Raw genomic sequence first — 24,433 nt, 5'->3', positions numbered from 1 at the left:
CGCTGTGTATGTCTCCATCTGGATTCTCGACACCCCATCACCGGGAAACGGTGGATAGAAGGACACACGGGCCGCATCACCCGCAGAGAGTCCACGTCCCCGGCAGGCCGAAACCCAGCCCCCGGGGACAAACTGCGGCACTTACCCACGAGGAGCGGAACTCTCGCGACATTGGAGAAGGGCGAGGACGACGACCATGGCCGTATCTGAAGATGTCTGCCGAGGCTGATCGAGGGGAGGAGGTCGACCTGGAGGGTTTCATCCGGCGCTCCCGCTGAGACTTCGGCTTCAACTGTTGGCACGCCTCACAATCAGTGGTGCTGTGATCCTCCCCCAAACACCCCATACAAATGAGGTGAGGGTCCGTTGCCGACAAAAGACGCCCATACGACGTGCAAGTCTTGAAGCCCGAAGGCATTCGCACACTGTTCCACCAAAAGAAGAGACATTGATGAAGAAAAAGGGGCCCAAAACAGGCCCGTAGAAAGACCGGATCCGCGTTGCACGCGGAAAAGGAAAAAACTGACGTAGGCGCGCTGAGGTGGGGCTTATGTGACCTCACTGGCGTCATGTGCGCGAACGACGCCTGGGCGGATTCGCGTGGTGTCGCCCCACCCCTGGCGCGCAGGTATGCTGTGGCACAAAGTTTACCAATCCAGTCTCAAGCCTGGGGATAATTCTATGTGAAGGAATCTGCGGCTAGAATCGTCTCTATCAGATAAGACATTTATTAGGGGTGATGTAACACCACAAACAGCCCCCCTGAAGCTACGCCTCTGTCATTTTATTTAGTAGATCTGCCATTAATATTTTACACATAATTATTACCAGCCTGCCTCTTGTATGCTCACCGAATTTATTCCTCACCAATTATGGTGTGTTGGTTCTATTAATCTCTGACTTTCTTGAGTTTTGTAAGGACCCCTGACGCTTCAGTGATGTAAATTCTTCTTACAAAAATGTCTCCCTTGTCCAGTTATTGAATATTCTTCTGAATAACCTTGATAGTTCCATTACCAAACTCATTTGAGTCTCCTTAGTTGCCTTATTTGTTTGTCCTGCTGATGACCTCTTCACTAAGCTAAGGGTCAAAATACTGCCAACTTTGCGAAGATTGACCCAGTGATTCAAACCCTTTATGATGACTGTAATTGTTAAGATAACCAAGTGAAGACTTCCAACTATCTTGCTTTATGATCAAGTGTACTTCCTTTCATACACACGTTTCATATGGACCCTTGATCAGCTAACTGGTATTAGCTTTTTGGAGTTTGTGTTAACATTTATAATTTCTTGATCCAATGCAAATCTTTAACAGACAGACCACAGTTCAGTTTATCACATACCTTTTATTGTTTCTATTCTTAAAAAACATTCTTAGGGTGAAATATAAATCTTCGAAAGTGCTGTCTGGCGAAGTGTGTGCAAAGTGCTGAGGCCCTAAGTGCACTGTTATTAGGAAGGGGTTGGGTAAGGAGTGAGGCACACCTATGAGTTATAAAGAAGCAGGTACAAATGGTTGAAAATAGAGAAAGGTAGAAAGGTGAGACAGAGGTATGTCTCACCTATGAAGAGGCAGAGTCTGGCTCTTACTCCATTGTTTGTATCACGAAGTCATGCTTTGCAGGGTTAAAACAGTTTTGGACATTTTGGATTAGGCACTGGAAAATGATTCATCTCCTTATTGAAAAACACATTAATCAGGATAGATTTTACCCAAAACAAACGAGAAGAAACATTAATCTGTCCCTTTATAGTTCTCCAATTGCACACTATTCTCTTTATGGAAATGAACAAGAAGGTATGCGCATAACACTTCCAGTTAAAAACCACTATCTTGAAAACGACATTTCTCATGTCATATCAACAAGAATCTCTGATTGTAATTCTTTAAACATTCAAATTTGTAGGCTCTGTTCTAGTCCATGACGGTCCTACTACTCCACAGAGTGATTGGGGGTAGGAAGATGACCAAGGATGATAGTTAACAAAATGTAAGGTTAATCCAAGTTTTTTTCAGAAGAAAAGCCGAATTAATGCAATATAATCAAACTAATTCAGAAGACGCACACTCTCACAAAGAGCAATGTAAACTAAATACAATCAAACCTGAACTCAAAATGCTATTACTTGTCTCAAAGGTTTAACAAACTAAGCAAACCAGTTATTCTTCATTCACGATCAGGTCTAAATCCTCTAGCAGCAGTCTCAAGATTTTAGGTGTTAATTAATTTATTGAAGTTATTCTCCATGCTAGCAAATATATTGTCAAAGCACTATTCATCACCAGTCACTATGACGAAACCCATGAAGAACAGCTCATTATCACAATATCAGTCTATAAAAGGAAACTTTACTGAGCTGGCAAAGGGAGACAGAGGCTTAATTAGGTATTTGACCTCAATCAGAATGGAAAAATCCTCTCTGTTAGGCGAGCGTCACAATTTGACCAGGTTTATGAAATTCTAAATGACAATCTCAAAAATATTCTGATGTCTCTGTTTTATTGAGTTTACAAACAGTGTAACGAACCCATTAACAAGTTATAAGACCAGTGACACAAGAGAAATTTGGGGAGCATTTCACATGAGATCAGGTATACCTAGGAGTCCACTTAGGGATACATGAATAAGAAGCCAGTCTACTGACCTTCACATGCATGGCTCATAATTGGTGCCTTTTAAGCATATGTTACGAAGCAGCTGATTGCACCACTTTCCAAGCACGCAAATTATGTCATCACTAGCACCTTTCCACTTGTTTCCACAAGGGCCCGTTTGTCTTTTTTGAACAATTTGACAGCTTTACATACTCATGGAACTTTGGAAAAATAATTTAATTTGAGCCTGCAAGAACTGACACGTTGATACTCATAAAAGTCTCAGAGAAAAAAATGTTTAAACAACAGGTTTATAATCTCAACTCCCACAAGGATACCATTTGGGATCTTCTTCCCAGCAAATAAATCAAGTGGCTCAGCTTTCTTCAAATTCTGATTACCCATAAAAGACCTTCGGAGAATGCATACAGTAAACTTTGAAAAGTTCCAATGCCAGAATACCTAATGCCAAACTCTTAAAATATATCCAATAAAAACAGTCCTGATTTTCAACAATGAAAGGACAACGGTTTCTAAACATTTCCAACTTTGATAACTCATAATATCACCACCTCAAACCTCATCAGCCTTCATAAAAGCAAATCTCTATATCCTTCTGCCACAGTGCATTTACATTCCGTATACCAACCAAGAATGAGCCTCAATAATCACTCTAATAACAGATTCCAAGTGGAAGGGCATAGTCATCTTTCCAACTTCCAAGGAGCTGTGTGGACGAATTTACAACTTTGCACCCAAAGTGACAAGTCCCAGACAATAATAAAAAAGATGCATTTACTTTCTTACATTTTAAAACACCTGTGTTTAAAAACATGTTATAATGGATGTTAAGAAGCCAGGATCTAAACTGCCTTTGTCTTGGGACTGATGAAATCTGCAATCTTTCCAAGGTGGTGGAAAGAGAAGCAAAGTGGGATAAAAAGAGAAGAGAAAATGTGACAGAACAGAAAAGTATGTTAGAATATGGAAATACGATTCAAACTCAACATAAGGCTTAAATATATAGATGGAACAGTCTTGGCAGATACAGATCACGATTTGAAAGCACACACCTTTCAACAATGTTTCAAAAAACAAATTAAGTAGCTGTCGCAGCCTGGAGGGGAGGCCAGAAACAATGTAATCATCAGCCATTTCAAACTATCACCTGAGCACTTAACAAATCTCACCTACTGTTCACTCAAGAACAGTTCTTTTCTCAGCAGTCTTTGGGGAGAGGGTAACTGTTTTGTTAATAAAATTACTGTAAGGCCACATGTCAGTGTAAATATACATGATTTTTAACACACGGGAATGCAGATTTGATGACAGTATAGAATATTAAAAGAGTTTAAAAACATTTGAAATAAAAAAAACAGACCACAAGGACTTTTCTTGCAGCCTTTTCACTAAGATTCACATTACGTTTTGTCATCCATTACATTATTTCGACCTGCTAATGAAGATGGGCATGAGCTTTAACCCAGGGCTAAGTGAGAAAATTGCACAACATGGCCTTAGGTCACTTCGCTACATGGCCACATTCAGTAACCAAATTACTTATAGTAGATTTTTTTTTTATGGAAGACAAATGCCTATACAGATGGGCAGTACTGATTAGTCTTTGGGCTGTAATACTCTATATAGATTTGGCATTCAATAAACGTTAAATACAAGGTGAGTCAGCTAGACAAGAGGGCTAGTTCTCACTTCTAAAAAGCAAACTGCCTTGAACTTTTACTTTTTTGAATATGCTTCCTCTCTATCCCTTCAATTCTTTACAGTCTTTAGAAACAGCTACTTCTGAAAACAGTTTTACAAAAAAAGATCAATATCAATAACAGAGCATAAATTCACAAAGCACCTAAAAAACACAACTAGTCTTAGTTAAAATATGGCAGCATTCAGATGATAAATGGAATGGGCAGTGCAACCCAAAGCCCAATCCACGTGTGCAGCAATATCCATTGGTAGGCAGTGTAGGATCCAAATGCTATACAAGCTTGAATACTGGGTCTGGTTGAATCCGCTGACGTTTTCAGCTGCTAGACTAGCTTGGGAAGTGTCACGGAAAAAGGAAGCATTTCTCGGGAGGTGGGTGTTCAGCTTGAATGTAGGGGTTTCAGATTGTAGGAGTCATTAGAAGTAAGTGAACGCATGAACTGGAAAGGTGGGTATATCTCAGTCTATGATGAGGTGTGGTGACTACTGGTGTCAAGTCCAAACTTGGTGTCAGCCTCTCTAGACAGATAAGAGATCCTTAATCATTCATAGACATATCAGATAAGTCTCTACCTCAAACAATCAGATCCTAGCCCTTCTAGCGTGGAGCTTACAAGCCAAGTGCTTAAATGATCGCACGCGTGAGGTGTGAGGATCGATACACAATTCAGTGGCGATAAAGCTTCCAGGTAAAGCAAAGGTTTTGGGAAAGTTCTGAATTTCAGAATTCTTTTTTCCGTAAGCTTAACTCGTACCGACGAAGATGGTTGCAAAGAGACTGGACATATGTAAAGACGCATTTTGGGTCAGGCTTCTTTCCCATAATCATCATATCCTCCACCTCAACCAGAGGAACGCAGTCCACAAGCTCCCTGGAAAGAGATCAACAAAAAGCTTAGTAAAGCACCGAGAAACAAAGGGGCAGCATTTAGACAAAAGTCAATAAAGAAATAAGATGACAAAGCAACTTATTAAAAAATGCATACAACTAGAACTAGATCACACCCGCACATAGACAACTGGGTGGAACCGAAGTAGAAATTAGCAACACATTTTGAGAGAGACAGCACAAGATGAAACACTTAATCACATGGAAACAAACGCCTGCACAGAGGACTACATTTTTAATCAAGTGTAAGGTATTGTTCTTCTAATCTGTCTATTCTAATGGCGCTGTTTGGCTTAGAATGGGTAGCAGATTCAAGCTAGCCTGGCTGATGAAGAGTGTTACCGAGAAACCGGTCCCAGCATGCTTGTTTTCCAGTCCAGGGAAGACCTGGCTTGGCAGTTTGGTCTGAACTGTTGTAACAACAATGGAGGATTACCCCCTGAGGGAAAAAACAGAGAACAATCTCTGCTTCTAGAGCTGAAAGCTCAGGTCAGCACAGTGTGCCCCAACCCGTTACCGGACAATGCATGTCCTTAAAGAAGACCCCTCACTCACCAACCTGGTTGGTGACATGCTTCATCATCTGGGTCCCACCCCATAGGCCGAAAAGTTTCAGTGCTCTGTCCATCATCTCCTTGTGTTTGCTTTAGTAGATTACTTATTCAATATGAGAAAGCAAAATCAATTATTTCTGAGCTTTCTTATTAATGCCTTATTATGAACGAGCTAATGTTTTTTTTTTTACATTTACTGACATAAGTTACCTTTGAAATCCGATTTTGTTTTGGTATTAACTGAATGAGCATGCTAATTCGATTATGTCTGATAAACTTAATTATTAAGGTCTTTGACCTTGTGTGACATGGGGTTGGGTACAGGCAACCCTCACAAGCGCCTCCCAGATGTTTGTATGTAGCATGGCATTGAGCGCCTATCCCCGCGGGTGACCACCCTACTTTGTTTACATTTTTGGGTGCCTTTCCCTGGATCCACACATCCACTGCGAGTCTCCAGTGGGTGGTCGTGCAAATGTCAGCTGCAACATTTTCCTCAGGCTGCGGCCAGCGACAGAGATCCCACATTCAGGTATCTGCGGGTCCATCGTGAATAGTCTAGGTCAACCAATCAGAGCGAGGCTGGATCCGCAGATCCTCCATAATGGATCTATGAAAGGTCCATGGCATGAAATATACAAAGTTTTTTTAATCATAATTTATAAAAAACTGACCAGATTTGCACCAAATCACAACAAGCATTGGCAAAGCCAACAGGTCAGCCCACACATTACCATAGTACCTCCTGGCACGGAAATACTACTTCGTGTCTGGATGTACTTCTTGTGTAAGGGCAGTATATACTAATGGTTGGTTTGGTCAAGAAAGGTAGAATTGCTTCAGAACGCTTTGTATTAATCCTGACAACTAGGAAAACTAATCAATGGTATACAGTCAACATTGAATATCAAACAGACAAAAAAGGTTAAGACTGCTGTTACAGACTTAAAATGTGTACAATATATTTAAAGTTATATATCATATAAAACACTACATATACAAATATGTAATATCACAGGACTGTTCAAAAACATATATTACATACATAAATAAGTGCCAAAAAAACTGTGTATTGCATACAACACAATCCGAACATTTAACATTCACAATACACATAGAAATAAACATTTCATTCTGCATCTGTATATACTTAGTGTTGGACCCGTCTGCTTCTGAGAGTCCCCTCACCACTATGATTTATTTTGTTCCCCTGTACCTCCAAAAATTTGTCGCTTTTTATTTTTGTCTACCAGGACTTTTTGTGTGATTGTCTCATGGGGTTAGATGTTCCTTGACACTCAGCTACTCACGAGGTTTCTGGCCCCTATGTACAAGGCACCTGGCGAAACCTGTGAGCCTGGAAACTGAGGTTGACAACCTGTGTGTGTGTTCAAACTTAAAATGGTGGACACATAATTCCCTCATGTGAGTGACTCCCATTGGAGCCTACATGAACGCTGGCCTTTTGAGGTTTTGGCGCCCTTTTGCTTGGCGCGCATTCCTGACAGGAATCCCTTTAGTTTCCTCAGGAACACAAAATGGCTGCTCCAGAACCCCAGGATGGTGGCTCTGAAGGACCAGAAAGTACCTCAAAAGTGCCATGTCATGGGCCTACCCAGAGAAGGTTCTAGAACCTCCTGGCTCGTGCTAGCACCCCAGGGCACTGGCTATATAAGGTCCAGTCCCTGGCGGCCATTTGAGATGATTCCTGATTCCTGATTTGACCTCGACAAGGAAGGAGTTCTAGACTGACACCAGATTGACACCTGCCCTGTTGACCCCTAAGGCAGCTGGTGACAAAGGCAATAGTGCAGCTAAGGTTGCTGGCGTTGGATGTGACTGGCGTTCCAGTCAACAGCGTGGGCGGTGACCTAGCGCCTGTAGCGCCTGCCCAGCGACCGCCTTGAATTCCCCAAAAGACTGTGGCCAAGTTCGAGTGCCTCTTCCCCCCCTCCGGTGGCTGAAGCGGCTGTGGAAGCGAGTCGCTAGGCGAGAGTGATGTCGCCGCGATCGTGATCTCCCCTGAAGTGCCCCCTTCGTGAATAGCGCCTACCGCGAGGAGCTCGGACGTCTCCGAGCCCCATCTGCGAAGAGCGCCTCCTGCGTGGACCGAAGGTGAGGTGGTGCGCCGGGGCGGGGAAGGCCAGCCTGCATTGGGCGGGACTAGCGAGTCAGCCCCTCCTTGTTGACCCGGGAGCTGAAGCTGTGGGCGGGAACCACCCCGAAGAAGGAAGTCGGAGGGAGGTCTGTGGAGCCCCTGCGAGCCCCGTTGCTGGCTAGAGAAGTACTGTGCTTGACTGCATCGTCCGCTACAACTGATGTGAGGTGGGCCGTGTGTTCTGCTAAAAGACTGCGGTGTGTGAGAGCTAAACAGCGGCATTACTGTGACTGAACTGAGGAGTTTTGCGATCTCCCCGGCAGCCCGTTCGTCGTCTTAAGACTCTGAACTGGTGCCGCCAGGGTTCTGAGGGTGAACCAGCCCTGTAGGCGAATATTGACCCCCAGCGCCAAGTATAGGTCCTCTCCCGGTGGCAGCCGAGTGTGAATGAACTGCTAAAAGTATTTCCTTGCTTTCTAGATACACGCGTGTGCATCGAGCGGTTACAAAAGAGTCCCAAAAGTAGTTCTGTATCCCAAGAAGCCTGAAAGCCTGTCGGGCTGTCCAACTAACTGTAAGAGTAATCTCTCCTTTCTCCACACTGGAAAAGTGACTGTATTAGAAGTGATTAATTGGTGGCAGCGATACCAGTCATTGGTGATAACTAAAGTGATATTTAGGCTAGTCATTATTGTGCTAAACATTGCTGATATTTATTGTGGTATTTATTCTGATCTTTGATATTATTTATTCTATTTATTCCAGTCATTGCTAACTTAATATTTATTCTACTGTATTCATATCTACTATTTATCCAGTGTATTTATTCCTTAGAGTCCAACTATTTATTTATTTATTTATGAGAAACCAGTATTCCATTGAACCAATGCTTACCAGAAATGTAACTGTGAAACCCTAAGTGAATTTGCTACAAATCCAGAGAACTTTTATATAAATGAATCGTATTTTTCCATAACAGTGGTGTGGTGTCCTTCTTTTTGTGTGGTGTACAGGGGGTTATTATCGGGTCCAAGCTGGCTTAACACTATAGCCTTCACCTGCCTAGCCACTCGAGTCAAGCTACCTCCCCCTTTATGCTGGGCTTGCCTGCGCAGGTCCAACACTTAGCATATACATTAACACATATAGCCTTATTCTTTAGCACCAATATGTGGAATTCTAGTGCAGAATGCCTGATCTGTATGTCGACATTTCGACCTCTAATCAAAGAGCGATATAGCAAGACATCACCCAGGGTCTCCTTTAGGACTATGAATATATTTCAGAGCAACCTGTGTACATGGGCATTGTGGTGTCTACATGGGGGGGATGGTCCCATTATTCTCAGAAAGTCCTACGGACGGCGGAGACAGACGGATGTAGTTGCACCGTCACTGAAGAAATGTTCTAAATCACGAGGACACTTGAAGCACTTTTGGCTATTTTTTCCTAATGTCTACATGTAGACAGGAACTCGAGGTGTCGCTATTTCCTAGTGAAACGGATTGCTAGAAAGATAAGCTACCCTTTGTTGAGGCCACGCAGGGAGGTGCTTACAGGCACCGGTTTTGGATCCTCAAGGTACATATGGAGGACTTTCCTCCATATTGACATTCATAGTGAAGTCAGCCAATGGCTGAAGTGATGTGACGTATTACCCCTAGATACATGCTTGTGTGGGTTAGGGAAAATAGTGAATGATACGACCACAGACAAATGGATGAACTGTAGCTGAAAATGCCTATAAGTAACTATCATACACATACTTTTAGTAAGATTAAAAGGTCTTGGCTAACACTGACCTAAAAAGCCAATCAGTCTACCATTGGCTGCCAGCCTCTAGAACTAAAGAAAGAAAGAAGAAAAGAAAGAAAAGAAAAGACAGAAAGCATGAAAGAAAGATGACAAGAAAGAAAAAAGAATAGAAAGACAAAAGAAAGAAAGAAGGAAAAAAGAATGGAAAGACAAAAGAAAGAAGGAACAAAAGCAAGAAAGACAAAAACAATACCAAGAAAGAAAAAGAAGGAAGGAAGGCAAAAATGCAAGAAGGAAAGTGGGAAGGAAGGCAGGAAAGAAAGAAGAATAGAAAGACAAAAAGAAAGTAGGAAGAAAGGAAAGAAGAGAGGTGGGTGAAAGCCCCTTTAAATAAGCATAAAATACATATAGATTTAGTAACATCAAAAAATCTTAGCTAACAGCAGACCTAAAAAGTGTGCTTTCTGGGCCAAGATCTAGCTTTCTGCCAAATCTGGTGTAATTCCCTTTAGCAGTTTTTGTGGTATCACTGTTCAATTTTCCTATAGAAAAATTAATGGGAAAACACATTTTGGGACCTCAACTCTTTCGGCAGCCCCCACCAGACAGATCACCCTAAACATTCCATGAAGGAGCTGATGTGAATGACATATGAGTGTGAATGAGTGTTGTGAAGATTCGTCAAACAGTGCCAAAGTTATAAGCAAACCAAAAAAATGCTACCCAGAGGCCAACTCCACTACCCAGCATCTCAGTGTTTTCACGACATTCAATTGATACGCATATGCGTTTTTTAAAATTCTTTTTCCTAACTATTATATCCCGATAACTTTTGTTTTTTTATTGACTTTTTGAGGTTTTTAACACCTTGACTGCTGCAGCAATTCCCGCTTAGTGCTGAACTTTTCAGATTTCCATGGTTCATGACGAGCTCAGCTCGTCATAAGCACACGACCAGTGTACTGCATGACGAGCTGAGCTCGTCATGAGCATGGAAGGGGTTAATGTTAGTTTCTAACTAGAACATCCCTGTAACCTTTATTTTGTTTTTACTGAATTTCGAAGGTTTTAAAATAATTCTACTTCCTAATTGTAATTTGTAACCTTTGAGGGTTTGTGTTTGAATGGCTGTTTAGGTTGGTGAGAGGGTGTGTGAGTGTCTGAATGGATCAGTGACTGGATGTGTGAGTGGGTATGTGAGCTGGTGCAGGAGTGTCTGGGTGTCCAAGTGTCTGAGTGGTTGTCATAGTGGGTGCATGAGTGAGTGTCTGAGTGGGTCTGTGAGTGGCTGAGTGAGTCTGTGGGTGGGTCTGTGAGTGGGTGAGAGACCAAGTAGTTTTCTGAGTGCTTTCTTGAGTGTGTGAGTGAGTGCATGAGTGAATTAATCTGCGAGTGGGTGTGTGCATCTAAGTGTGAGTCTCTGAGTAGGTCTGTGAATGCATGTGAGAGTATGAGTGGTTCTGTAAGTGGGTGTACATGTTTGAGTGTCTGAATGGGTCTCTGAGTGACTGTGAGAGTGTCTTAGAGGGTCTGTGAGTGGGTGCATGAGTGCCTGAGTGGGTGCTTGAGTTTCTGTGATACTGTCTGCATAGGTCTGTGAGTAGGTTTCTGAGTTTGTATGAGTGGTTGTGTGAGTGGGTGTGTGAGTGGGTATATCGCTGTCTGAGTGGGTCTGTCAGTGGGTGTGCGAGCGTCTGAGTTTGTGAGGGTCATGACTTGCAAATCTCCTTCAACATATATGAACACTGCAGGCATCTCCGCTACCACACCCCTAACAAGGCATTCCATGTATACATTAAAGATATTGTGCTGATTATGGCTAAACAAACCACAGAGTCATTTTGTGCTCAGGGGCTATTCTAAAGGGGCGTGTGCTCTTCTGTTTTACTTTCTATGTTGTATTTTTTAGTTGGGCTTTAGAGAGATTACATTTCCCAGAAATCTGTGCTGCCTCACAGGTCACACAGTTTTAGGTCACTGACACATAGCCCACACAGTTTCCAGCCATTGATATTAATGACTCATAGGAAGTTGCACCTTGATTGAGGCAGTGATTGACGACTCCTAGGAAGTTACACTGTGATGCCTCAGTGATTGATAACTCATAGGAAGTTACATGGTGATTGCCACATTGATTGATAAGTCATAGGAGGTTCCAACTGATAGCTGTGATTGCCGACTCACAGGAGGGTCAACATTGGGTAAGACTGCTCTATAAATATGACCATGCCCTATCTTCCTTGCTTGTTATTCTCCAATGTCAACAGGACCAGTCTAAGCAGTGCAGAACTCGCAGATCCTGAGAACAAGCACAAGACAGAGTTTGCGGGGTCCTGTCAGCGTCTTCGAGGAATAGCGGAACAAGAAGAGCGAGTGATCAGGAAGCAGCAGCATCAGAAGCGTTAGAGAATTTCAATGCAGCTCCAAAATTCAATCAAAAATGTCACTTCGGAGCGGTGGGAGAGTCTTCACCCGGTTGAGCCTGAGCAGTTGGTGGCAGTTCGAACAGCGACACCCATGCAGGCACAACAAACAAAAGGCAAGTGCAGGTCAATTTGGAACATGGGTGGGTTCTGCTTTTGTCCAGATCTTTATGCCCTAAGAGTGGGTGGGCACCGCTAAAGACTTGCTTGGAAAAACAAAGGATTAGTGTGGAGTGAGGAAACTTCACTTTAATCAAAGAGTGATCAATTCTGTAGACTGTGCAAATAACAGTAATATGGACTGAGAAAACTCCACTATAGCATGCAGGAAAAAAAAAAAACTTTTTGTCAGATCACCTGCCTTTTGTCACTAACAGGAAAAGGGAGAGTAAAAGACATTTCCTGTGCCCTTCCACGACTAAAAATGAAAAGAAAATCCATCCCAATAAAGTTAAAGGCTCCTAGAACAGATTCAGCTGAACTTTTCGTTTCAGGTAAGTTGGTATTAATCACACGTCAGGATACTAGCGAACTACTTACATGGTAATTGCAGTGATGTATCAGTGACTTTGTTCTGTCTTCCAGATCTCCCTCCCAGCAATCCCCTTCCTTTTCTCCCCTCGCTTGATCCTTCTGTGCTTTAAAGGCAAGAAGCAGTTGGGAAAATCGGTAAGTGGACCCACTTGAGCATCGCCTTGATCCTGAGTAGTTTATCTGGCTGACACTGTGTGAGTGCTTAGGTAGCTGTGTGAGTGACTGCGCCACAATGGAATCACACCTGTCGCATTATCCAATAAGAGTCCACAGTTTTGCACACAATATCTACTCAAGTGGAGTACCATCTACTAGTTAATTAGTAACTGCTACCTCATTAGGTAAATGTCCAGTGCATATTCTACAATACATCTGTGTAATGGACCATGAGGAAATGTTTCCAGTGACCTTGTGTGCATTTCGGCAATGTGATTTTTCCTTCTGCGTCTTTATCCAGAAATCTGTGACAACATGAATCCTCGTATAGAGAGGACGAAATTACAAAGAGGTTAATCTCCACCAAACAAGGGTACTTCTTCTTAGCTATATGAAGTAAGGGCTTCTTTGTTTGGTGGAGATATCCTCATATTCCTTGGCATGAAGAACGCATCACCAAAATAGGCGAGAAACCCGCTGGGGGCCCTTTGGTAAGCTGTCCATCATCCTGGCAAAAGGCAGGAAGACCTTTGCATACTAACAAGGTGGGTGGGGAAGCCCACCCAAATATTAGAAGGGAGGAGGGGTGCTGCACGGTTCCCCCACCCCAGGCTGATTTTGGCCCTAGGCATCCAATCTCTGGGGCATGGCCTTAGAAAGCTGGAACCCTGGAGCCCACCTAGGGGAGCCAGTCCACAGCATTGGGGACCGTGGGGGATGGAGGAGCCTGAATACCCCTGCAGTCCCTTCCGGCTCTTCGCCCCCAGCGGATTCAGCATTGCTCTTACACACAGGGAGCTGCTCCCTGTGTGTGAGCATAAATCGTTTTATCTGTTTCCCTGTCCAAGAGATGAAAAATCCGCTCCCAGCAAGTGGGAGCGGTTTGACTGCTCCCGGTTACTTGGAGCGGAATTAGTGTTTGCTCGGGCTTAGCTCTGATTCCGCGAAGTCAGAGCAAACAGCTATCTCCCAGGGGTGGCCCCCCATGTACATAGGGAGCCGGCCCTGGGTGGTGGGACAGTCTCCGGAAATAAAGTAGGTGCGTTGATGGCTCCATGTCCGGCGCCAGAGAAGGTGGCGGCATTGGTGGCTTATGGAGCAGAGCCGGCCACAAAGTGGATGGCTGCGGTCTTGTGTTTTGCAGTATCAGAAAGAAAGATGGAGGAGCCAGTGCCAGAGGAATGGAGCCAAATTGTGTAGGAGTTAGAGCTAAAGTCATAAACTGGGCAGTCTGTAAGGTGTGATGGGCCCTAAGGATGCACAGGATGGCGTTGTGGCTCAGGCAAAAATAGCATACAAACCGTTAAGGAACACAGCCGGGTTGGAGTCTGGCAATGGGAACTCCAGATAAGATGGTGTTAGTGCTGGGAATTACATGAACAATGGAGCTGGTGCCAGCAGAGCCAGGAGGACCAGTGGTAGAGCAGGAGGTGATCGAGATGGCTCCAGGCTGGGTCCTATGGAGACACTGGTGTGAGACCGCACAACGAATCTGCTGGCTTTTAACTACCACCTCCAGCTCCGAAGATCTTGTTGTGGGCGCCTTGGTGACTTATCTTTTGTGTGTTTCTTATGTTTTTTGTGCTTCCTCCTTTTGAATGATGAATAAGAGGATAGTGACGTGGAGAGCATCCTCAACTTATTATGTCTACGTCGCTCTTCGCAGACCTGAGCCATATCCAATTTGGCCTCATGCTCTTGGAGTGCTTTCTGGTGCATACTGAGGCAGGACTCGCAGGTCTTGGAGACATGGTCTGATTCTAGGCACCAAATAACAATGGATGGGGATCAGTAATCAACATCAGTCCCTCACAGTTCCTGCATGGGCCCTGAGAGCTTTAAAGGAGACATTGTACCACACTAAGTTAATTTCTATGAGGAAAACTCAGGAGACAGCAAGCTCTAGACGCGCATCAAAGGAGAAAAAAAAGGAAACTGGCGCCTTTGCGCCTAGGTTGGCGCTTTCTGCCTTTGGTGACATCACCAGACATCACTTCTGATGTCGATATGAAGCCAGCACCCCACTAACCGCAACTTGAGAGCATTGAAAGTTCCAGTTTCAGCCTGATGTCTATAATTATTCTACAGGAGAGGAATCTGCAGGTAGAAGTATCCATCAGAAGTAAGCCTCTTAAGCTGAATGCTTGAATCCTACACTCCTAACAGAGGTGACAAATTCCAAGAGGGATCAAACAGTTTAGCCATGAGACAACTGAGCATCTCATTGAATTCCGGACTGAATGCATGTTTCACATTTAAAAATAATGGATTCTCCTAATATTTTACCTGAAATGTTCTGGATTAATGGCATTTACCATATGATGGAAAATAATTCAGAGAACAAATTATTTTTCGACATTGGCTCTCAAAGTTTTTCGTTAATTCCTTTTCCCTTCACTCTTTTCCCTTCCCACATTCTCCATCTAGATGACATTTTACTTCTTTTGGGGGTTATCACTCATAACATAACCCCCTTCCTTAAAAACCCTTTCATTTTTTCACTGCTTATCTCCCCTTGGTACTTCTTCCTCTACCCTTCTACTTTCCTTTATTTCGGTGGGTCACAACCCACCAACTGCCTCCTTCGCCAACTGTTAAATTAGTTTGCTTTGCAGCTCAATTATGCCCTTCTTCAGTACTTTTATTTCATATTTTGTGTGGCAATATACTTTCTTAACCTCGTACCTTTTCTTAAACCTTCCCCTTAATACTGTTTCACTCCTTACCCCTCTTTTACTTGGCCCAATATTAATGTTCTGTCGAGATTTCCTATGAGGTCCATAATAATTTTTTTTTAAAAATGTTTTTGTAAACTAATAATTTTTCTCAGGTGCTCTAGTTTATTTTTTATTTATTACTTTCAACCAAACTATATTTCGACGTATTTTTTTCCCCCAAGGATAAGGAGTTGCACTCTACTTAAGGCAGTGCTTAATTTGATCCGTATTTTAATTATTAACACCAGCATTATTGACAGTCCACCACATAATAGCCCTGTCTATCTAATTTTGAAATGAGCACAACAGTATTGAATAATTCAGCCTTCATTGAAGATTAATAATACTTGCCTCATGCGTCATTCTTATAACTCTAAGGGGCAGGGTATAGTCCGAATTGCCGCAGTTGTAGGAGTGGATATGTTTGGACTGTCATTGGCAACACTGACAGGGGCGATGGGTGGCGCAAGCTGCAGGGCTTCCTGTGAAGGGTCCTGTCACTTCCATTTTTACAAATGAAGCAATGACTAGCGGGATGGTAAATCCGGACATGAAAACATACATTCCTGTGCAGTAAGCTTAATTCTGGTGGGGTGCATAGTATGAGCTCACTGCCAGAAAAAAAAATGCGAGGAAAGACACTCTGGCAGTTGTTGCAGCCATACACGAGTTATCCGGACATAATTACACCCTGTAAAATCAGTTTCAACATCTGAGAGAATTGGTTAAGGAAACATTGGTCCACTCAGAATCAGGAGGAGCAACATTTAATATAGTATTTGCGCTCCATCTGCTGCATCATCAGGGCATAATGGATATTTGAGGTCTCTGGAATGAGTTTCTATCATTTTACATACAACTTGACACGGTCTACTGTGACTGGCAGAACAACTTTAGAAAGTGTTTAATGCCAGGTTCTATAAACAATGATTTGCCCTCCCCTAAATTGCCCCCCAAATAATAAATTGCCCCATTCCACCCAGGTGTCTTCTTATATTGATATCGCTGTCTGGTTTATACAGGCGACCCGATTAAAGGCTAATCTGACTACACTCAGCAGGTGTGCCAAAATGATGTGGCTCATACAGCAACAGATGCCCGTTCCTGTGCAAAGTAAGAGTCAATCGTGGACCCACTTGGGTAGTGATCAGCAACAACTCGAATAACTCCCATCACAGACTCAGGAATCAAGAATCTGTAAAGCTCCAAGAGCTTCACAGAGGCTGGGTTGTGATGTAATCTTTCTCACAGTAATCCTCTGGTTTGTGGCAGCTGGAAGCAAAGTTAATATGATCAGCAGAGTATCTCATAAAACCATGACTGGCGTGCTCAGTTCTGTCCCACCATAATCATGTGACAAGAATCGCTCTGCATTTGGTGCAACAGAGGTTTTGGAGGCAACACGCAGGAGTATTCCGTCTCGAACCAATGACCTTGGTTAAAGAAATCAGGGAGAGAAAGAAGAGCATCTGAGTGTTTTCCTTGTGGTAAAGAGAGTGATCCCTTGGTATGGCCAAAAGACCATTTACCACAGCAAGTTCCTGTTACATATTGTACCATTTTGACGCTTCACTGTGGAGGTAACTCTGGAATTCCAACAGAAGATTGACCGTCATGTGGATCCGGTTCGCCTACCACATCCAATCGTCTTGTGTTTCCATAGATAAAAGCGATGCATGAGGTATGCCCTGTTTGAGGAGGTATTGCATGATAATTGTGTTTTCTTTTATCAATAGGATCCTTGTCCCGTAAACTGGTATAGCTTGAGGATGTATATGACTTCACAAGCCTGGCAACACATGAGCAGCAGTTGTTTGGAATTGGAGTCTGTGCCTCATGACTGGTTGGGATGTTCATTCCATGTCACCAGGTCTGTCATGTGGTCTGTCACATGGACGGCATCCGGCCAGTTTCCAGACACTTCCTTCCATTATACAGGTAATGAATGCATCATGAATAGCACAGTGCTCAATGCCGATGTAGGACAACATGAATCAGAGAAGTGCCATGAACTGTCTGACAGTTACCTCTCAGGTGAAATCAATACCCTTGACCTTGGTTGAGGCCGGTCGCTCTCCACCCCGCAGCTCCACCTGACTGTGCCAGTGCTCCAGTGTTCGAGGACCCCCTGGGCTGCTACTTGTAGCTCTTAGTATTGTTTGGACTGTGCTGTTGTGTAACTACTGTATCACATTTGTATTCTTTTTTCCTGTGCCTGTTTTTAGTTTCTTTCTACTTCTCTGCCTGCCCGTGTCCCCGCTCTCGCCGTCCCCCTCCCGCCGTCGCCCCTTTCTCGTCCTTTTCCTTCACTGCGTCCACTGCGTCCCCTGCGGCCCTGCCCCCGCTCCCGTTGGCTGTTTCCCACCCTCCTCCCAGCTCATCCTCCCTCCCACCTCCCTACTTATGGAGGCCGCTGTGCGGCTGCGCCGCTGGCGCGCCAGAGGCAGGCCCGTCTGCGCTCGTCCACGCCTGGACTGCGCCCAGCGCCAGAACCCCTGGACCCCGCCACAGCCACGACGACGCCAGACTATGTATGCTATGACACTAGCACCCTCCACACACTCAACAAAGGACGAAACCACAGCTGCTTCCAAGCCGCCCGAAACGCACCCACAGACCTTTCTCCTGCCGCACCTGCAGCCTCACCTGCGACAGTCACAAAACCCCTGAAGACTGGACCCAACCACCTCCGCTGCATACTCCTGAACATTCGCTCCGCAAGCAAACACACCGTCAAGCTCTGGGACTTGCTCGACACCTTCGCCCCAGATATTGCCTTCCTGACCGAGACCTGGTAGAACGACTCCTCGGCGCCCAACATCGCCATAGCCGTCACAGACGGCTACAAGATCTCCCGCAAAGACCGCACCAACAGAATCGGAGGAGGAATAGCCATCGTCCACAAGTCCAGCCTCAAGGTCTCCACCCACTTAGACGACACCCTCAGCACCGCCTAACACCTGCACTTCCGGATCCACACCAACCCCATCACCACCCTAAGAGGAACACTCGTCTACAGACCCCCCGGCCCCCGGGCTTAGTTCAGCGACTCCATCTACAGCACCAACGCACTTGCCTCCACGGACTACATCCTCCGCAGGGACCTGAACTTCCACCTCAAGAATAATGACGACGCCAACTCCGTCACCCTGATCGACAACCTCGGCCTCAAACAACTCATCACAGCACCCACCCACACCGCCGGCCACACGCTTGACCCCATCTTCACCACAAGCACCCACGTCTCCTTCGAACACACCATCGAACTCCACTGGACCGACCACCACTGCGTCCACTTCATCTTCAAGAAACCACACCACCGCACCAAACAGCTGCCCCGCCGCTGCTGGAGCAAAGTCACCAAGAATCAGCTGACCACCACCCTCGCCCAGAACCCTCCCACCGACCCCACTGACCCAGATGACACAGCACGCAACCTCAGGAAATGGATCACCAACTGCACCAACACCCTCGCCCCGCTCAAGAAACCCCCATACAGCGGCACCAGCAAGAAAGCCTCCTGGGTCACTGAAGAGCTACTGACCTCCAAACGAGCATGCCGGAAGCTGGAGAAGACATGGCTTCAGGAACGAACACCGGACAGCCACGCAGCCCACAAGAACGCCACCCGTAGGCCTCACCACCTCATCAGATTAGTCAAGAGATCCTCCTTCAAAATTCGCCTGGACAACAACGCACACAACAGCAAAGAGCTCTTCAGTATCCTGAAGGAACTCTCCAACCCCAGCGCCAACACCAACGACATCCCGCCCTCACCGGAACTGTGCAACTCCCTGGCTACCTTCTTCCACCGCAAGATCACTGACATCCATGGCAGCTTCAACATCTCGACCACCCCGACAACACCAATGCCCACCCGCCCGACGAACCCAACCCGCATCAACGGCCAGACCTCCTGGACCAACAGCAATGACGACGAGACACGCAAGGTCATGAAATCCATCCACTCAGGGTCATCATCAGACCCCTGCCCACACTACATATTCAACAGAGCAGACGCAGCCATCGCACTCCAACTACGGAAGGTCATCAACATCTCCCTCGAGACTGCCACATTCCCCGAAAGCTGGAAGCACTCTGAGATCAAAGCCCTTCCTAAGAAGCCCAAGGCGGACCCCAAGGACCTCAAGAATTTCCGGCCCATCTCCCTGCTCCCATTCACGGCGAAGGTCATTGAGAAAATCGTCAACACACAACTGACCAGCTACCTCGAGGACAACAACATCTTAGACCCGTCCCAGTCCAGATTCAGAAAAAACCACAGCACTGAGACAGCCTTCATCGCTGCCACAGACGACATCATGCACCATCTAGACAACTACGAAACGTCAGCCCTGATCCTCCTGGACCGGTCAGCCACCTTCGACACGGTCTGCCATCGCACCCTAAAGACATGCCTCCAAGAAGCCGTAATCCAAGAGAAGGCCCTCGACTGGACCGCATCATTCATCTCCGGCAGAACACAGAGCGTCCGCCTCCCACCCTTCCGATCCGAAATCACTGACATCATCTGCGGCGTACCCCAAGACTCATCCCTCAACCTGACACTGTTCAACAAGTACATGGCCCCCTCGCATAAGTTGCCCGCCAGTATGACCTCAACATCATCTCCTACGCCGACAAAACCCAGCTCATCCTCTCCCTCACCAAGGACCCGCACACAGCCAAAACCAACCTCCATGAGGGAATGAAGGCGGTCGTCGAATGGATTAGGAGCAGCCGACTGAAGCTGAACTCAGACAAGACGGAGATCCTCATCCTCGGTCCGACCCCCTCAGCTTGGGACATCTCCTGGTGGCCTACCACGCTGGGAACAGCCCCGACACTCACTGACCACGCACGCAACCTGGGGATCATCCTAGACTCCTCCCTCTCCATGTCAAGGCAGGTCAACGCCGTCTCCTCCTCCAGTTACAACACCATCCGCATGCTTCGCAGGATCTACAAGTGGATCCCCACCGAAGAACGGTGACACAGGCCCTCGTCAGCAGCAGGCTAGACTACGGCAATGCACTCCATGCAGGAATCCCGGCCAATCGCCTGCGACGACTGCAACGCATCCAAAACGCCTCCGCCCGACTGATCCTCCACGTCCCTCGCCGCAGCCACATCACCCCTCACCTGAAAGACCTACACTGGCTCCCCATCGACAAGAGGATCACCTTCAAGCCCCTCACCCACGCACACAAGGCACTCCACAATTCCGGACCAGCCTAACTCAACAGCAGACCCACCTTCTACACCCCCACCCACCAGCTCCGCTCCGCCAGCCTCGCCCTCGCCGCTGTCCCTCGCATCCAAGGAACGACCTCCGGCAGCAGATCCTTCTCCTTCCTCGCCGCCAAAACCTGAACACCCTCCCTACCCACCTACGGCAGACCCAAGATCTGCTCACCTTCAGAAGATTCCTCAAGACCTGGCTCTTCGAGCAGTAGCAGCACTCCCCTCTCCACAGCGACTTGAGACCCTCACGGGTAGGTAATGCGCTTTACAGATTAATTGCTTAATTGAATAAGGCACACCCTCCCTAGTAAACTTCAGACCTTATACTCCACTGGTCGAATTGTGTATCCAGGAGCTCATGGTGGAATACATCTGTCTTGGAAAGAACCAGCCGAGACCTGGTGAAGTTCCCTAAACAGGCTGGTAAAATTCCAGATAACTTCTGCTGCCCTAATTGATGCCTTACCACCCAATCACTCTGGTAGAGGTAGAAACACAAACGTCCTGTTTGTATTAATCCTTCTGAAAGGCACTGCCATTGATAGCTGTATATAGGGTTCTGTAAGGGTGGTTAAAGCAGCAATCAATCAATCAATCATTGTACTTATAGAGCGCGCTACTTACCCGTGAGGGTCTCAAGGTGCTGAGGGGGGGTGAGGGGTTGCCGCAACTGCTCGAAGAGCCAGGTCTTGAGGAGTCTTCTGAAGGAGACCAGGTCTTGGGTCTGCAGTAGGGGGTAGGGAGGGTGTTTCAGGTTTTGGTGGCGAGGAAGTAGAAGGGCCTGCCGCTGGAGGTCGTTCGTTGGATGTGGGGGACAGCGGCTAAGGCGAGGGTGGTGGAGCGGAGCTAGCGGGTGGGAGTATAGAAGCTGAATCTGCTGTTGAGGTAGGCTGGTCCGGTGTTGTGGAGTGCTTTGTGTGCGTGGGTGAGTAGCTTGAAGGTGATCCTCTTGTTGACGGGGAGCCAGTATAGGTCTCTCAGGAGGGGGGTGATGTGGCTGCAGCGAGGGACGTCGAGGATCAGTCGGCCGGAGGCGTTTTGGATGCGTTACAGTCCTCGCAGGTGTTTGGCTGGGATTCTTGCATAGAGAGCGTTGCCATAGTCCAACCTGCTGCTGACGAGGGCCTGTGTCACCGTTCTTCTTGTTTCGGTGGAGATCCACTTGTAGATCCTGCTGAGCACGCGGAAGGTGTTGTAGCAGGAGGAGGAGACGGCGTTGATCTGCTTTGACATGGAGAGGGAGGAGTCGAGGATGATTCCTAGACTGCGTGCGTGGTCGGTGGGTGTCAGTGCTGTTCCCAGCGTGGTCAGCCACCATGAGTCGTCCCAGGCAGAGGGGTGGATCAGAGTAGGACGACCTCCGTCTTGTCAGAGTTCAGCTTCAGTCGGCTGCCTCTCATCTATTCGGCGACGGCCTTCATTCCCTCGTGGAGGTTGGTTTTGGCGTTGTGCGGGTCCTTGGTGAGGAAGAGGATGATCTGGGTGTCGTTGACGTAGGAGGGTAAACCTACCCAAAAAACTCAATGGACTTCCAGTCAATAGGGCTCCTATTCCTTTGGCCATGTGGGAGTTTGACTTGCAAGGCCCAGTCAAAGTCTTCACCACAGAGTTTAGGTCTGCAAAAAATCACATTCATTAACTTGAACTGCACCTCTGGGCTGAACCCAGTGACTCTCAGCTACACTTTACGCAGGACAATCTGGCCATGGCATACATATATATATAATGGAATCTCGAGACCACTACATCAAGAGATGTTGTTAAGTTATGTTTTGATGCAATACTGCCTTCTCACAGACGTTTCCCACAGCTTTTTGCTGGTCATCAGCAGAAAAATCAGTTAGTTTGGTCCCTTTTTAGGCTTCGCCTGGCGTCCGCTGCGCAGCAGCGTTCGCGCAGGCGAAATCTAATGTTAGAACAGTACTGGCTTTGGTCCCGCCTTCTCTTCCATTGGCTAGCTCCATAAATGGAGGCTAGCCATTGGAAAAGCGATTTGTCCGTCATTGCCGGAGCAGATTTGTGGGCGTTCCCGCGATTTTTACTCATCCGGCCCCCTTGCGATCGTCATGCGGCGGTGGGCGGATTTTCATATTTTTTTTTTTTGGTCATGTTTTTGTCTTTTTCAAAGTGTCTTTTGTTGGAGTGGGCTGCGAGATTTAAGTTGCCAGAAAGTACTGTGTATTTGCGATCAGGTAAGCAAATTTTCTTTTAACTCCGTCTTATGTCCTCTCCATGTTTGTTTTACGTCTTTCTGTGTGTTGTTGCTGTTGTCTCTGTTTTCCGTTAATGGAATGCATCCGGCGGCATGTGGGCATGTGTTTACGTTTAAGTCTTTGCGTGTGTCGGTGCTGTTGTCTCTGTTGCCACCGTCTCATGTGCTCTCCATGTTTGTCTTACGTGCTTCCTCGTGGTTGGGGCCCACGCTGGACTTAATTGGGCGGTTATATTTGCCGGAGGCCAGTCTTTCCTTTGCCTGGCACCCCCCCCCCCCCACCTACGTCTCCAGCGCTGAGGGGGAAGAGATTTGTCTGCCCTGTCGCGATCCCGGTGGTCGGGTGGCTCTCTCCTGTATTATTTATGGGGCACTGACCTCTGCGTTGCTCTGCCTAGCCGATTATTTAATTTTATGCTCTGCCTAGTCAGTTAATTTATTTCGGTGCGGGTCCGCTGCTCCCCGTTCCTGTTTCCACGGCCCGTGTCTGCTGCAGGGGTGGGGGGTTGGCCCGGAGTCGGGCGGCGCATCTAGCGGGACCGCATTGTGCTCCAATCTTAGGTTGCCTTTTATTTAGTGGTGCAGCATTTTGTCGCCAGTGTCATTATCGTCCCATCTCCTAGCTAACGGGGTTTTGTTGTGCCCTTTCCTTCGGGCGCTATGCCGGTCCCCCTGTGCTAGCACCAACGTGCGGTAGATTGGTTTGAGGGGAGTCTTTGGGACTGGAGGTGGCCATTGGGGGAGAGTACATGCACGTGGGATGGTAACGGAGGCCCTCTCCTCTCTTTCCCTGCAGGCTTTAGGGCGTTATCATGCTGTCCCCTTTAGCGGCCTCAGTGTCCATTGCGGCCTGGAAGTTGGGTCATTGCTATTGTCTTTTGGGGCCATCTGTTCAGGAGCACGCCGTCATCGGGACCACGTAGAGGCCATTTTAGGTCCGTGCAGTCTTAGGTCACTGACTACGCACACATGGGCGCCATGCCGCGGCCAGTTTAGTGAACATGGCTGCTTGGTCACTGCTCACGGAACAAGGGCGGCAGGCAGCGGCCATCTTAGCGACACGAGCTGTCCCCTGGCACGGGGAGATGGGCCGGCCATTTGGACTCCCCTGTGAGGATGTAGAGGGTGTATATAGCTCTTGACCTTAGCGCTGGGGTACAGGGTCCGAGCAGATCTTTGGCCTCAAAGTTCCGTATTTTCCGATGGTGTCCGGGGGATTGCCTAGTCTTTTCGGAGGTTTGCTCCAGTATGGAGGATTTCCTTATGCTCGCGCCACCTCCTGCGTTTCTTGGACTACTCCGTTTGTCCGTCTTTTGGGTAACAGGTGTTCCTTATCAGCACAATTCACAATGTTTTTTTTAGTTGCTGGACGCTTGTGTGTCCTGTCATGTACTTTGTTCTTGACAATTTGTGCCGCAATTTGCATTTATGTCTCTGGATGTCTATTGCCCCCCCCGCGCGGTGCATTCAGCGTAGTTTGCCCTCGCCCCTTCACACGCCCCTTGTATTTGCCCTCTGACCACGGGCCAC

The 24,433-nt window shown here is 46.7% G+C and overlaps 1 protein-coding gene across 2 annotated transcripts in view; it reads right to left on the bottom strand.

The window, feature by feature from the left end:
* Nucleotides 1-1,329: 1,329 nt before the first annotated feature.
* SMTN (smoothelin) overlaps nt 1,330-24,433 on the bottom strand; it is a 1,042,724-nt gene continuing 1,019,620 nt past the window's right edge. For both annotated transcript variants that reach the window (XM_086943175.1, XM_086943174.1), the window contains one exon: nt 1,330-5,193. Coding sequence is in view for 1 of the 2 variants with exons in the window: in XM_086943174.1 (XP_086799300.1) it covers nt 5,043-5,193 (151 nt within the window). In the remaining variant the exon portion in view is untranslated. The remainder of the gene's footprint in view (nt 5,194-24,433) is intronic.

The sequence above is a fragment of the Lissotriton vulgaris genome, chromosome 11 (assembly GCF_964263255.1).
Source record: "Lissotriton vulgaris chromosome 11, aLisVul1.2, whole genome shotgun sequence".
In the NCBI taxonomy this organism is placed as follows: domain Eukaryota; kingdom Metazoa; phylum Chordata; class Amphibia; order Caudata; family Salamandridae; genus Lissotriton; species Lissotriton vulgaris.
This window is presented reverse-complemented; position numbering and strand designations above follow the sequence as displayed.